Here is a 12887-nt window from a genome sequence, read left to right as displayed (position 1 = left end):
GCATTTCTTTGGCTACTTGCTTGCTGTAGTCAAAGACAGATTGTACTCGATACAATCCAAGGTCTTTTATTGTTTGAATCTGTCTTTAGTTACAGAGGATTTCAACTGTCTAGGCTATAATGTTGATGTGCCCAGAATATGATCTGAAACAGAAACGTCAAAACAGTTGAGTTGTTCTTTCTATTCAACAGAAAGCTGAAGTTAAATAGATTATGTGATAGGAACTTACGTCCCTCAAACCACTAATTAACAAAAGATGACTTTATCCAAGTGCTGTAGGAGAGAGTACAACGGAAAACAAGAAAATCCGCTCCTGGGTGTGATGGCTCAGACCTTTAATCCCAACACTTGGGAGGCACACCCTGTGAGTTCGAGACCAGAGCGGTCTACATAGTATGAGCCTGTCTCAAAACAACTGAACAACAAACCCTCAGAGAACTAAGTTGTCTGAGCTGGGGGTGGTGGTACACTCACACCTTCAAAGGCAGGCGGATCTCTTTAAGTTTGAGGCCAGCTTAGTCTACAACATGAGTTCCAGGACAGCCAGGGCTGTTACACAAAGAAACTCTGTCTTGAAAAGCCAAAACAAACAAACAAGCAAACAAACAAATAAACAAACAACCACACAAAAACAAAACAAAAAGCCCCAAAAAACTTGAGCTGTCTGAAACCCAGATAGAGGCTTCATGGTAGAGTGCAACAACTCCTGAGCTAGGACCAGGAAGGGTGGTCCTCTAGACCTGACCCTAGGCACTTGCTAGTTATGTGAACCTGAGGAACTTGTTCGTTCATGCAATATTTCTAAAAAGATTTATTGCACAATGTAATGTAAATTTCTAGTCCTTCAAAGTTATTGTTACAAACTATTTATATTAATTAAGAAATACAAGTTAGATCCCTGACTTCAAGCTCTACTAAAGAACTATAGTAATAAAAACAGTTTGGTATTGGCATAAAAACAGACACATGGATTAATGGAATCGAATCAAAGATCCTGACATAAAGCCACACACCTATGAACACCTGATTTTTGACAAAGAAGCCAAAACTGTATAATGGAAAAAAGAAAGAATCTTCAACAAATGATGCTGGCATAACTAGAGGTCAACATGTAGAAGATTGCAAACAGATCCATATCTATCGCCATGGACAAAACCCAAGTCCAAGTGGATCAAAGATCTCAACATAAATCCAGTTACACTGAACTTGATAGAAGAGAAAATAGGAAATAGTCTTGAACACATTGGCACAGGAGACCACTTCCTAAATATAACACCAGTAGCACAGACACTGAGAGTGACAACTAATAAATGGGACCTCCTGAAACTGAGAAGCTTTTGTAGGGCAAAGGACATGGTCAATAAGATGAAATGACAGCCTACAGAATGGGAAAAGATTTTCACCAATCCCACATCTGACAGAGGGCTGATCTCGAAAATATATAAAGAATTTAAGAAACTAGACATCAAAATACCGAACAATCCAATTAAAAAATGAGCTGGGCAGTGGTGGCACATGCCTTTAATCCCAACACTTGGGAGGCAGAGCCAGACGGATCTCTGTGAGTTTGAGGCCAGCCTGGTCTACAGAGCAAGATCCAGGACAGGCACCAAAACTACACAGAGAAACCCTGTCTCAAAAAACCAAACCAACCAAACAAACAAAAACAAAAAAACACAAAGGGCTACAGAGTTAAACAGAGAATTCTCAACAGAAGAATCTCAAATGGCCGAAAGACATTTAAGGAATTGCTCACCATCCTTAGTCATCAGGGAAATGCAAATCAAAACGACTCTGAGATACCACCTTACACCTGTCAAAATGGCTATGATCAAAAACACTGACAACAGCTTATGTTGGAGAGGATGCAGAGCAAGGGGAACACTCCTCCACTGTTGGTGGGAGTGCAAACTTGTACAGACACTTTGAAAATCACTATGGTGGTTTCTCAAAAAATTGGGAGCAATTTACCTCAAGACCCAGCATATACCCAAGGAATGCTCAATCATACCACAAGGACACATGATCATCTATGTTCATAGCAGCATTATTCGTAATAGCCAGGACCTGGAAACAACCTAAATGCCCCTCAACTGAAGAATGGATAAAGAAAATGTGGCACATATACACTATGGAGTACTACTCAGCAGTAAAAAACAATGACATCATGAAATTTGGAGGCAAATGGATGGAACTAGAAAATATCATCCTGAGTGAGGTACCCCAGACTCAGAAGGACAAACATGGCATGTACTCACTCATAAGTGAATACTAGAGGTAAAGCAAAGGATAACCAGACTACAACTCACAGCTCCAGAGAAGCTCAGTAACAAGGAGGACCCTAGGAGGGACACATGGATTGCTCTGGGAAGGGGAAATAGATGAGATCTCCATGAGCAAACTGGGGGTGGGGGGAGGCAATGGAGGGTAGGAGATGGAGGATGAGAACATAAGGGATCAGGGTGGTCAAGCTAGAACAGGGACAGAGTAGGAGAGCAAGGAAAGAGATACCATGATAGACGGAGACATCATGGGGATAGGAAGAAACAGGGTGCTAGGGAAGTTCCCAGGAATCCCCAAGGATGACCCCAACTTAGACTACTAGCAGTAGTGGAGAGGGTGCCTGAACTGGCTTACTTCGGTAATCAGATTAGTGAATACCCTAATTGTCATCATAGAGCCTTCATCCAGTAACTGATGGAAGCAGATGCAGAGATCCACAGCCAAACACCAGGCTGGGATCTAGGAGTTCAGTCGGTGAGAGAAAAGAGGGATTCTATGAGCTAGGGCATCAAGATCATGATGGGGAAACCTACAGAGACAACCAAACCAAAGTAGTGGGAACTCATGAACTTTAGACCAACACCTGTGGAGCCCCCAGGGGACTGCACTAGGCCCTCTGCATAGGTGAGACAGTTGTTTAGCTTGAACTGTTTAAGGGGCCCCCTGGCATTGGGATCAGGATCCGTCCCTGGTGCATGAGTGGGCTTTCTGAAGCCCAGTGCCTATGGTGGGACAACTTACATAGTCTTGGTGCAGGGGGAGGAGCCTGGACCTGCCTCAACTGAATGTACCAGGCCCTGCTGACTCTCCATGGGAGGCCTTGCCTTGGAGAAGGTGGGAATGGAGGGTGGGTTGGAGCGGGGAAGGCTGGTGGGTGGGAGGAGGGAGGAGAGGGGGATCTGTGATTGGTATATATAAAGAATAGAAAATTTAATAATAAAAGAAAAAAAACTATATGTATGAGTGTTTTGCCTGCATATATGTAGATGAACCATGCGTATACAGTGCTCAGAGGCCAGAAGAGGGCATCAGATCCCCTAGAACAGTGGTTTTCGAGACCTCTGGTGGGGCTAGGGGAGTTGGGGGGTGGTCGTCGAATGACCCTTTTACAAGGGTTGCTTATCAAATATCTTGCATATCAGATATTTACATTGTGATTCATAACAGTAGCAAAATTACAGTTATGAAGTAGTAATGAAAATAATTATGGTTGGGGGTCCCCACAACATGAGGAACTGTATTAAAGGGTCGAACATTAGGAAGGGTGAGAGCCACTGTTCTAGAACTAGTTACAGACAATTGTGAGTTGTCATGTGGTGCAGAGAAGCAAACCCAGGGACCCCCAGGTGCAGCCAGTGCTCTTAAATACTGAGCCATCTCTCCAACTACAGAACTTTTAGCTTTTTAGATTTATTTTATAGGTATGAATATTTTGCCTACATCTATTATGCATGTATTTGTATCATGTGCCTACCTGATGCCCATATAAGTCAGAATGGGCATCAGATCCCCTGGAATTGGAGTTACAGATGGTTGTGAGCCACCACATGGGTACTGGAAATTGAACTTGGTCCTCTGTAAGAGTAACCAGTGCTTTTAACCACTTAGTCACCTCTCCAGACCCCATTCAATACCACCCCCTCTCTTTTTTCAAGACAGGGTTTCTGTGCCACTTTGGAGCCTGTCCTGGAATTTGCTCTGTAGACCAGGCTGGCCTCAAACTCACTGAGATCCACCTGCCTCTGTCTCCCAAGTGCTGGGATTAAAGGCGTGCGCCACCACCGCCACCCGGCCCATTCAATACTTCTTGCTCATGCACTGAATGAAGGAACTACAATGAAACCCTATCCCAAAGATGGTGGAAGAAATATGTAACTAACTACAACACAATTTGAGATGTAAGAGTTACAGATAAAGACTATATGGAAGCTGATAAAAAGCTAACAAAGGCTGGGCATGGTGGCACACAACTTTTATCCTAGTACTTAGGAGGAAGAGGCAGGCCCTTCTCTGAGTTCCAGGACACCTGGTCTACATGGTGAGACCTTGTCTTAAAAAGGAAAAAAAGAAAAGGAAAGAAAAGAAAAAGGAAAAGCTAACTGACAACGGACTAGAGACCATGGGAACATGGTTAAGAGCATTCCCCTTTCATTTTATAAACCAAATAACTACATTCTAGTACTCTGAACTGCTTGAAAATTGTATCACTACTCATAGTTCTTTAACATATATACTGTCTACTTAGGGAACGACTCAACAAGGCTAAAAATGGCCATTAATGTGTCTAAAGTTTTACTGTCGAACCATTTTTCTGAATTTACTTTTGAGAGGCAGACTTCCATGTCATGCTGTATTGCATAATGTCCCCAGCCTACAAAAGCAGGTTGTATACAACCCCCTGGGGTCATTGTGCAAAGGAAAAGAGGTAGGGTGGACCCTTCTCAACCCTTCCTTCTCCACAGGCTTTGCATTCCTAAGGATGGGCCCCTCCTCTGCTTAGGGATGTTACCTAAACTATAAAATGATACAACTCAAAGCCATGGAACTTCAAAAGCATTTTCCTTCCAGTACCTACTATAAGATGTGTGTGTGTGTGTGTGTGTGTGTGTGTGTATGTGTGTGTGTGTGTGTGTGTGATAAACAGCACACTGTAATGTATTAAGTATAAGACTTTTGATGACTAGTTACAAAGGACAGGAGACCTGTTTTAAAAATGGCTTTGTTGTGCCAGGAGCTAATGTGGGAGTACAGGCATGAGCAACTTCCTACTGCCTCCACTCCCTGCCCCCACTCATACTTGCCTGGCAAACTTTCAAAGGCATACTTTTCTGGGTGATTTATCTGACATCAGTTGAACTCTTGTCAATGTAAACATTTCATTTTCTGTGATAACTGTCTCATCTTTTCCCTCTTGTAGCACTGGGACAAAGACTCAACAACAGAGCCAAGTTAGAGACAAGAAGGGAAGGAATGACCTAAAGAGAAGAAACATTTAACACACACACACACACACACACACACACACACACACACACACACACACAAACACACACACACACTGGTCTCAAGCTTATTATCTGTTTACCTTCTCTGATCTTGAATCCTCCCTCCCACCTCCACTTCCCAGAGCTGGGATTACAGGCCACCATTCCAGCTCCTTAGCTGGAGACTTTTAGTACTGAATTATTACCTTCACAACAGTCATTTCGTTTTATCTAAAGTCTGGAACCTTTATTTTCTTCAACTTGAAACTTATATTATAATCCAAAGGGAAACTGGATTGAAGTTTTTAAGATTAATACCACTGCCCTAAGTAGTGTTTACCATGCTTTACCTCAGTCAATCTGCATAACCTCATATTCTAGGGATTAAATTTTTCCTTTATAAACTTCTGAACTAACTGAATTTTTTAAATGTTGACCATGTCATGCTGTGGCAGTACATGCATATAATCCCAGCATGGTGGAGGCAGAGGCAGATGGATCTCTGTGACTTGGAGGCAATCCTGGTCTGTATAGCTCCAGAATAGCTGGGGATACACAATAAGACCTTGTCTAAAAATCAAACAAACCAACCAAAAATATTAGTCATGTCATTTAGAGTATAAATCATTTCATGCTGATCTAATTGGAAACTTGTTATCTTGGACTAATAAGTATAGCTTTGGGTTTCTTTTACATATTACTGTTTAATACTCTGTGTATATTATTATCTTAAACTCTCTCAAACAATTTAACTGACAAAGAGGAGACTTATTCAATGTGGCTACACCAGGAAGAAGAGGAAAAAAATGCAGTGACCCTCCCCCACAGTCCACCTTCAGGATTCTGAAGTGAGGTGCAGTTTCAGTAGAAGGCCTATCTAACAATCCCAGTCAAGGTGTGGTTCCACACACATCACCGGGTCTTCTATAAGGTAGTCCAACAGGTTTAAGTCTCTTTCCAGGAGAAAGCGTTCTTCTCTGGCTGGCCCAGGCTTTAGACTTTTTTCTCACAGCATGAGACCAGGGACTATTGTTTCAATAGTCTAGAAGCCAAACTGTGGGGACACAGGTATCATCCCTGCTAGGTTGGATATACTAACACTAACTGAGTACTTAACTACCTGCAAGTATTGTTCTAGTACTTTATGCCTTATGTGAATTAACTCATATGACTCTAGAAAATGGGTACTGCTGGGCAGTGGTAGCACACGCCTTTAATCCCAGCACTCGGGAGGCAGAGCCAGGATGGATCTCTGTGAGCTTGAGGCCAGCCTGGTCTACAGAGCAAGATCCAGGACAGGCACCAAAACTACACAGAGAAACCCTGTCTCGAAAAACAAACAAACAAACAAAAAAAAAAAAGAAAGAAAGAAAAGAAAGGAAAATGGGTACTATTGTTACCCCTATTTTACAATGGAAAAAGCGTAGTAACTTGCCCAAGGCCTATGCAATTAATAAGGAGCGAAGAAATTTGACCCCAAAGCTTAAGTACATAACTTCTACTCTACACAGCCATTCTAGTGGTTGTGTCTATGAAAATCAAGTTGAATGCTTCAGCTATACTAGATAAGAGGGAGTCACAAAGATGCCCACAATCTGCTGTTGGATGCAGGAATCAACTCTACAGGCTGGCAGAAATTTTCATAAACCTCTAGAAAAATTTTGTAGTCAGGCTGCTTTGTGAGTGACTTTGAAGTAGTTATTGTATGTTGAAGAAAGCAACCATATATGATTCAGGCCAGGGTTGATAAGTTTTCTATAAAGGACCAATGACTAAACATTTAGGTACTGTGGACCACGTCATTGCTGCTGCAGATACTCAACTCTACCTTGTAGGATGAAAGTAGCCATAGATAATATGTAAATAAATGAGCATGGCTATGTTCCAATAAAACTGTAAAACAGGCAGCTGAGATAAGATTCGCCTGTAGTCTGTTGATCTCTGAGAACCACATTCCAAGAAAAAGTTGAGGCTTTAGGTTAAAAACAACAAAACTCACAGAGGGTATTGTGTTTTAAGCTGGACTAAGATATGTAAAATGTGCCTGACTCCCCACTTTAACATACTTTAGTTAGCTAAGCCATAGTCCTAGGTGCAGCAGGTAAAAGTACGTCTCTTGTCTTGGAAAATTTTGCAAAGCCCCCTTTATGCTGGTGATATATAGCTTAGTGGTAGAATGCTTGCCTAGCTTGTGCAAAATCCTGTCTTCAATTCCCAGTGCCATGGAAACATGCACCTGCCTGTGTTCGCCAAAGCTGCTCCTTCAACCTGGAAAGCCTCACCTCCCAGTGTCCTGTTGGAATCCTACTCATCTTCAAAGCCCTCTGTGTAGCCCTACAATTTCAGTAGCTCAGGAGTCTAAAGAGGAAAAGGTTAATCCCTAGAACATGAGGTTGTGCAGATTGGCTGAGATAAGGCATGGTTTAGGGCACTGGTACTAAACTTCAACCCAGTTTCCCTTAGAATTATAATGAAGAGATATGATCTCTTCCTACTTTGATATTCTACAATAACTTCCTAGAGAGTTCATTCCTGATCTACACAAAGGCTAGCATTACACACAGTAGTCTCTGAGGTGATATTTCTCAAATTGTATTATATATTCTTCTGCCTTTAGCAACTTGAATGAATAGAATACTATAGACATATTTTTAATCTACATTCAATCCATATCTCTACACCACTGGAAGATAATAATATGGATTTGCTTGATATAAAAGTTATCATCTTTTTGAAAATTTGATTTGAAGGAATTATTAAATTTGATGCTTCCTAGTTAATCTTCAGGGAATCTCTCTCTTTCTCTCTGTGTATGTATTTTATATATATATATATATATATATATATATATATTAAAGACAGTTTTCACTATGTTGGCCTGGCTGGCCTCTAATTCTCAAGATCCACCTACCTCTGCTTTCCAAGTGCTATGATCAAAGAGGTATGCTACCACATTTGATGATCAACACATTTTCTACACATTTCAGTGTCGTATGGTTAAGAAAATGAAATGAACAAACATACTGAACTTGAACTTGAGCTTATGGTTGTATTTATTACTTATCTTTGCACTCCCAGTTCTCAGCAGACATGTCTACATCTGATCCTTTTTAAAGGTGTTTTGGGAACCTGACCTAAACTGAGCACATTATAAAGGCTAGGGAGGAACTCAGGTTTCTTGACTCCAACTCCAGTAGTACCAAGTTGGATGTCCTAAACCAGAATGACTGGCTTTTCAGAAGCACCAGATCCTACATTTCCAATTCTAAGTCTGAAAGACTGAGGAAGACCAATTTCTACCTTTCTCTTCCTCATGTTGCGTATGAAATTCAAGATCAGATATTATGCCTGCCTAGAATGTCCCAATCACCAAACAGGCCAGTTTTAGGGTTAATGAATACCTAAGAAAGGCCATTTAAAACACCCATGAGAAAAACACCTCCATGCAAGAAAAGAGCTCAGACATTCTCTAAGGTTTCCTGTTTAAAACAAACAAACAAACAAACAAACAAACAAAAACATTATTAGCCCAGTGTAGTGACATAGTTTTCAATCGCTGCACTTGAAAGGCAGAGGCTGGTGGATCTCAGTGAGAGTTCAAGGCCAGCCTGGTCTTCATAATGAGTTCTAGGACAGCCAGGGCTACATAAATAGACCATCTCAAAAAACAAAACAAAACAAAAAAACCAACAACAACAACAAAAACAAAAAACAAGCTGGGCAGTGGTGGTGCATACCCAGCACTCGGAGGAGGCAGATCTCTGAGTTCGAGGCCAGCCTGGTCTACAGAGTGAGTTCCAGGGCAGCTGGGGCTACACAGAGAAACCCTGTCTCAAACAAAACAAGACAACAAAACACCAAACAAAAAACAAAAACAAAAATAACCTAAAAAAACTAAAAAAGAAAGAAAGCATGACTGAAATGTTTTAGTAGTGGAGTGATCAGGCCTAGGGCAGGGTTAGAATTTATTATCCATTCATCCCCTCCTCCCAATTCAAGTTCACAATGTAAACAGAGCTACTGCTCTAGATTCCAGTCCTACTGCACAGATTCCAGTTTATCCTGGCTTTAACAGTCAGATTTCACTGCTGTAACCATCTTAATCTGTAAAATAAACACAGGAAGCAGACCAACAGCCTTATCCGCAGATAAACAGGAATAATTTACTTACAAAAATTATAAGTAACGTATAATATTTCTAGCTACACTATTTCCCCTTCCCCCTCCCCTGGAGTTTTAGACAATAGTGCAGTCACCTTCAATGAACAAAAGAGACCAAGCAACCCAGACAGTTCACAGCCAGTACAGCATTTTTATCTTTCTGGAAGCTACCTATAAAGAGACAAGAGCCACCGCTGGTTCTTTGGGTCACACGGGGAGGGGGCGGGAATGAGAGTAAATTAAGGAACAAGGATAAATTCTATTATTCAATCTAATAAAAAAATTAATGAGAACCCACTGTGGGCAAGACGACTTACAACTTAGTAGTTCAAAAACTATAATAAAGAGCCCCACAGGGGAAGTGCCAAGAGGTACAAAGTTCTCTGGGAGAGAGCTACCCGTCCCTTCAACATCATCCAACAGACTAACGCATTCCGGTAAGGGCCAACTTACAGGACCAACCTGACTGAGAAGAAAAGCTGAGAGAAGAACTCCAATGAGATCTGTGGAAATGGACGCTACAATGGGGCACACTATCGGCTTATCCACAGCGCGGCTAACCAGGTCTGGTTCATGATCGTTCAAAAATGATACCGGGTTAGCCAAAGAAATACAGAACACACACACACACACACACACACACACACACACACACACACACGGTGAAAACTGGAGGCGGAGAAGTCAGCAGCAACAACTAATGTTGACTTAAAACCTTGGCAGCAAAACTCAGTCCAGCAAAAGTGAGCTGAGGATTTTCTACCTTCAAAGTTCCCTCCATCATCCACCCTCCTGAATATCCCAGCTCTTCGAGACTTCTCCTATCTGAATTTTAGAAACGAGGTCCTTTCCCAAGCCGTATGCCACACAGTCTAGTTAAGGGCCAGGGTTCTCCTTCACTCATTAGCTCTCCAAACCCAGATACAAAGGACCAGGTCTGCCCTTTACTCTGCGTGACCTCGGACTAGTCACCCAAGTGGTTAGTTCTCCTGTTTTCTTTTCTGCAAATTCGTTGATTACGAAGAGACCCGGACCCGACTCGATGATCACTGAGATTTAAAACCTTGGCAAACCGCACACGGGGACACTGGACACACGGTCCTTTGCGTAGATGGGGAAACTGAGGCACCGAGCACCCTGCCTAAGGTCATAATAGCAATAACGCTGTAGGGGACAGGCCACCGCACGGCTCAGATCCCCAGACTTCTTCTAGTCGCCCGCTCTCTCCGCCCAAGCCCAGAGGAGCTGCGGGGGGTCCTGATTCGGGAGGGGGAAAGGACAGCGAACGCGCTGGGATTGGGAAAGGAAAGGGACAGGCCTTACCTTCCCAGGTCGAGCTCCGCCGCCCGTGCCTTCCTCTGGAACTGGAACCCCTCACCAAGTCTGGACTTCTCCCAAACCCCCGCCACTACTGTCGGGCTTGACGCGTCCCACGACTGCAGCAGAGGCCACCGATTCCCGCCCCGGCCCCGCCCTCTGAGCTATCTGACCAATCCTCTCTCAGAGCCTAGGAACTCCACCCCCTCGGAGGGCTGGCGAGGCCTTGCGTCACCAGGAGCTCACCTTCTCATTTGCCTTTGCTCCACCTTCTCCACCGCCGGGTCTCCTCTGGGCCCCACTACCGGGAGAGAGCTTTCCTGCCGGAAAGCAGCTCGCGGCTGCGGCAATTTACGACATCGGTTGTGACAGGCCCTGGGAACATCGACTTCCTCCCTTCAGCCGAGCTAAAGCCGACGTGATGTTCGGGGCCGGAGACGAAGATGACACCGACTTCCTCTCGCCAAGCGGCGGGTGAGTGATTGAGAAGTCGGGGCTGGAGCGCAGGGCCGAGAGACCGGTGGGTGGTTGCAGGGGTCGGTCTCTTCTCAGGCCTCTTCTCAACTTCCGGGTCCAGACCCTTGCAGCGCTCTGGCTCAGACTTGGCAGTCTGAGCACAGCTCGCCCTGGTGTCAGACCGGCCGATTTGGGTTCAGGACCTGGCATCTCCACTTGGCACCCTTTCGCTTTATGACTCACAGTGTCTCCAATGAAATGGAGATGATTGCTGAGGAGACTGCCTGCCTCGGGGTTTTTATAGGAGTCTGCTCCTATAAAAATATATGAGCTGTAAATTCAAGAGACTTTCTCTTCCCAGTGAACCAGGTGGTGACACTTTGAACCAGGAGCTGGTAGGCAGCTTCCTTCAAAGCCTACCTCGGATGTTACCTTTTTGGCGATCCTCTGCCTTCACAGCCCCAGGCAGAATAGGCTGCATTATCTCCCTTATTCCCACGAGTCTTTTGCACATGGGAGCTACTGAAATCTAAGTCCTGACAGAACAGCTTACGTTGCTCATTTCTGTCTAGCTCTTAGAAGAGTAACTCCTGGAGGATGTTGATTGCTCAGGAAGTGCCTGCGAAATCACACTTTGTAAGCCCTGAGGCTTAAAGCCAATGGGAGAGACTGCACCATTTTCTCCTGCGTCAAACATCATATATACTATCTTGACACAGAAGTCTTTAAAGGGAGGCAAGATTTCCCCCCTCTTTTTAACAGTTAGCTTAGTGTTTTCCCTTCCATTGACTTAGTGGACCTCTTGACTCACTTCAGACTTGTCAACTGCAAAGCTCACATCTTTGCAGAGCCCTGCTTTGCACATCTGCTTTACAAGTTTTGTGCATAGTGATGAACGTCCTTAAGAAATGACGAACACGGCAACATGCCCATCATTCTGCCAGATTCCGAGAGGTAACACTAGTGATTAATCTTTTGGTGTACTGGGAATTCAATACAGGAATGACTATAAAATAACTGGCTTTCTTTTGGTCTTATTTGTGCACTGTGTTTGTGTGCGTGTGCCTGTGTGTGGTGTGTGCATGCTGTGACCATTTCTGTAGAGGACAGAGGTTCAGTATCAGGTATCTATCTCTGTAGACGTCCACTTTATTTTTTGAGACAGGTTCTCTCACTGAACCTGAGCTTACCATTTTGACTAGACAAAAATGTTTCCATTCTTTCCTATTTCAACCCAAATATTTGCAGCCTCTGCTGCTGTTGGCTGGATTTTCAGCCAAAACCTGTTTTGTTTGTGTCTGTATATGGGGCCTTTTGAGTATCTTCAAGGTTTGTTTATTTATTTGAGACAGGGTTTCACTATGAAGTCCTGGCTGGCCTAGAATTTTTTTATATAGACCAAGCTGGCCTTGAACTCACAAGGATCTGCCTGTCTGCCTCCTGAACGCCGGGATTAAAGGCTTGCGCCATCATATCCAGCTTTGAGTTATATTTTAATTTCATAATCGTCACTATGTGAGCGTATTTGAGGAAAGTCTATAAAGGAATTTTAAGACTCTCAAAGAAGACTTTTACGCATCAAAGAATCTGCTGCTGACTAGGCAGACAATGGCAGTCATGTGCTCTTCTCCTGATTCCTGACACAAGATAAGTTTTTCCTAGCTCAACTAGCCTGCTTCCTTGAGC

The 12887-nt window shown here is 43.4% G+C and overlaps 2 protein-coding genes across 4 annotated transcripts in view; one reads left to right on the top strand and one right to left on the bottom strand.

The window, feature by feature from the left end:
- Positions 1-11118, bottom strand: part of Slc31a1 (solute carrier family 31 member 1) — a 31415-nt gene extending 20297 nt beyond the window's left edge. The window contains exon 1 of one of the 2 annotated variants that reach the window (XM_059254423.1): positions 10992-11118. The gene's annotated coding sequence lies outside the window, so the exon portion shown is untranslated. Of the gene's footprint in view, positions 1-10751; positions 10884-10991 lie in introns of those variants that run through there. The other variant, XM_059254422.1, reaches the window with a different exon arrangement.
- Fkbp15 (FKBP prolyl isomerase family member 15) overlaps positions 10961-12887 on the top strand; it is a 56765-nt gene continuing 54838 nt past the window's right edge. The window contains exon 1 of one of the 2 annotated variants that reach the window (XM_059254421.1): positions 10961-11219. In XM_059254421.1, coding sequence (XP_059110404.1) covers positions 11167-11219 — 53 coding nt within the window. In that variant the 5' untranslated portion in view covers positions 10961-11166. The remainder of the gene's footprint in view (positions 11220-12887) is intronic. The other variant, XM_059254420.1, reaches the window with a different exon arrangement.

The sequence above is a fragment of the Peromyscus eremicus genome, chromosome 2 (assembly GCF_949786415.1).
Source record: "Peromyscus eremicus chromosome 2, PerEre_H2_v1, whole genome shotgun sequence".
Lineage (NCBI taxonomy): Eukaryota > Metazoa > Chordata > Mammalia > Rodentia > Cricetidae > Peromyscus > Peromyscus eremicus.
Note: the sequence above shows the minus strand (reverse complement) of the source record. Positions and strands in the feature narration are given on the sequence as shown.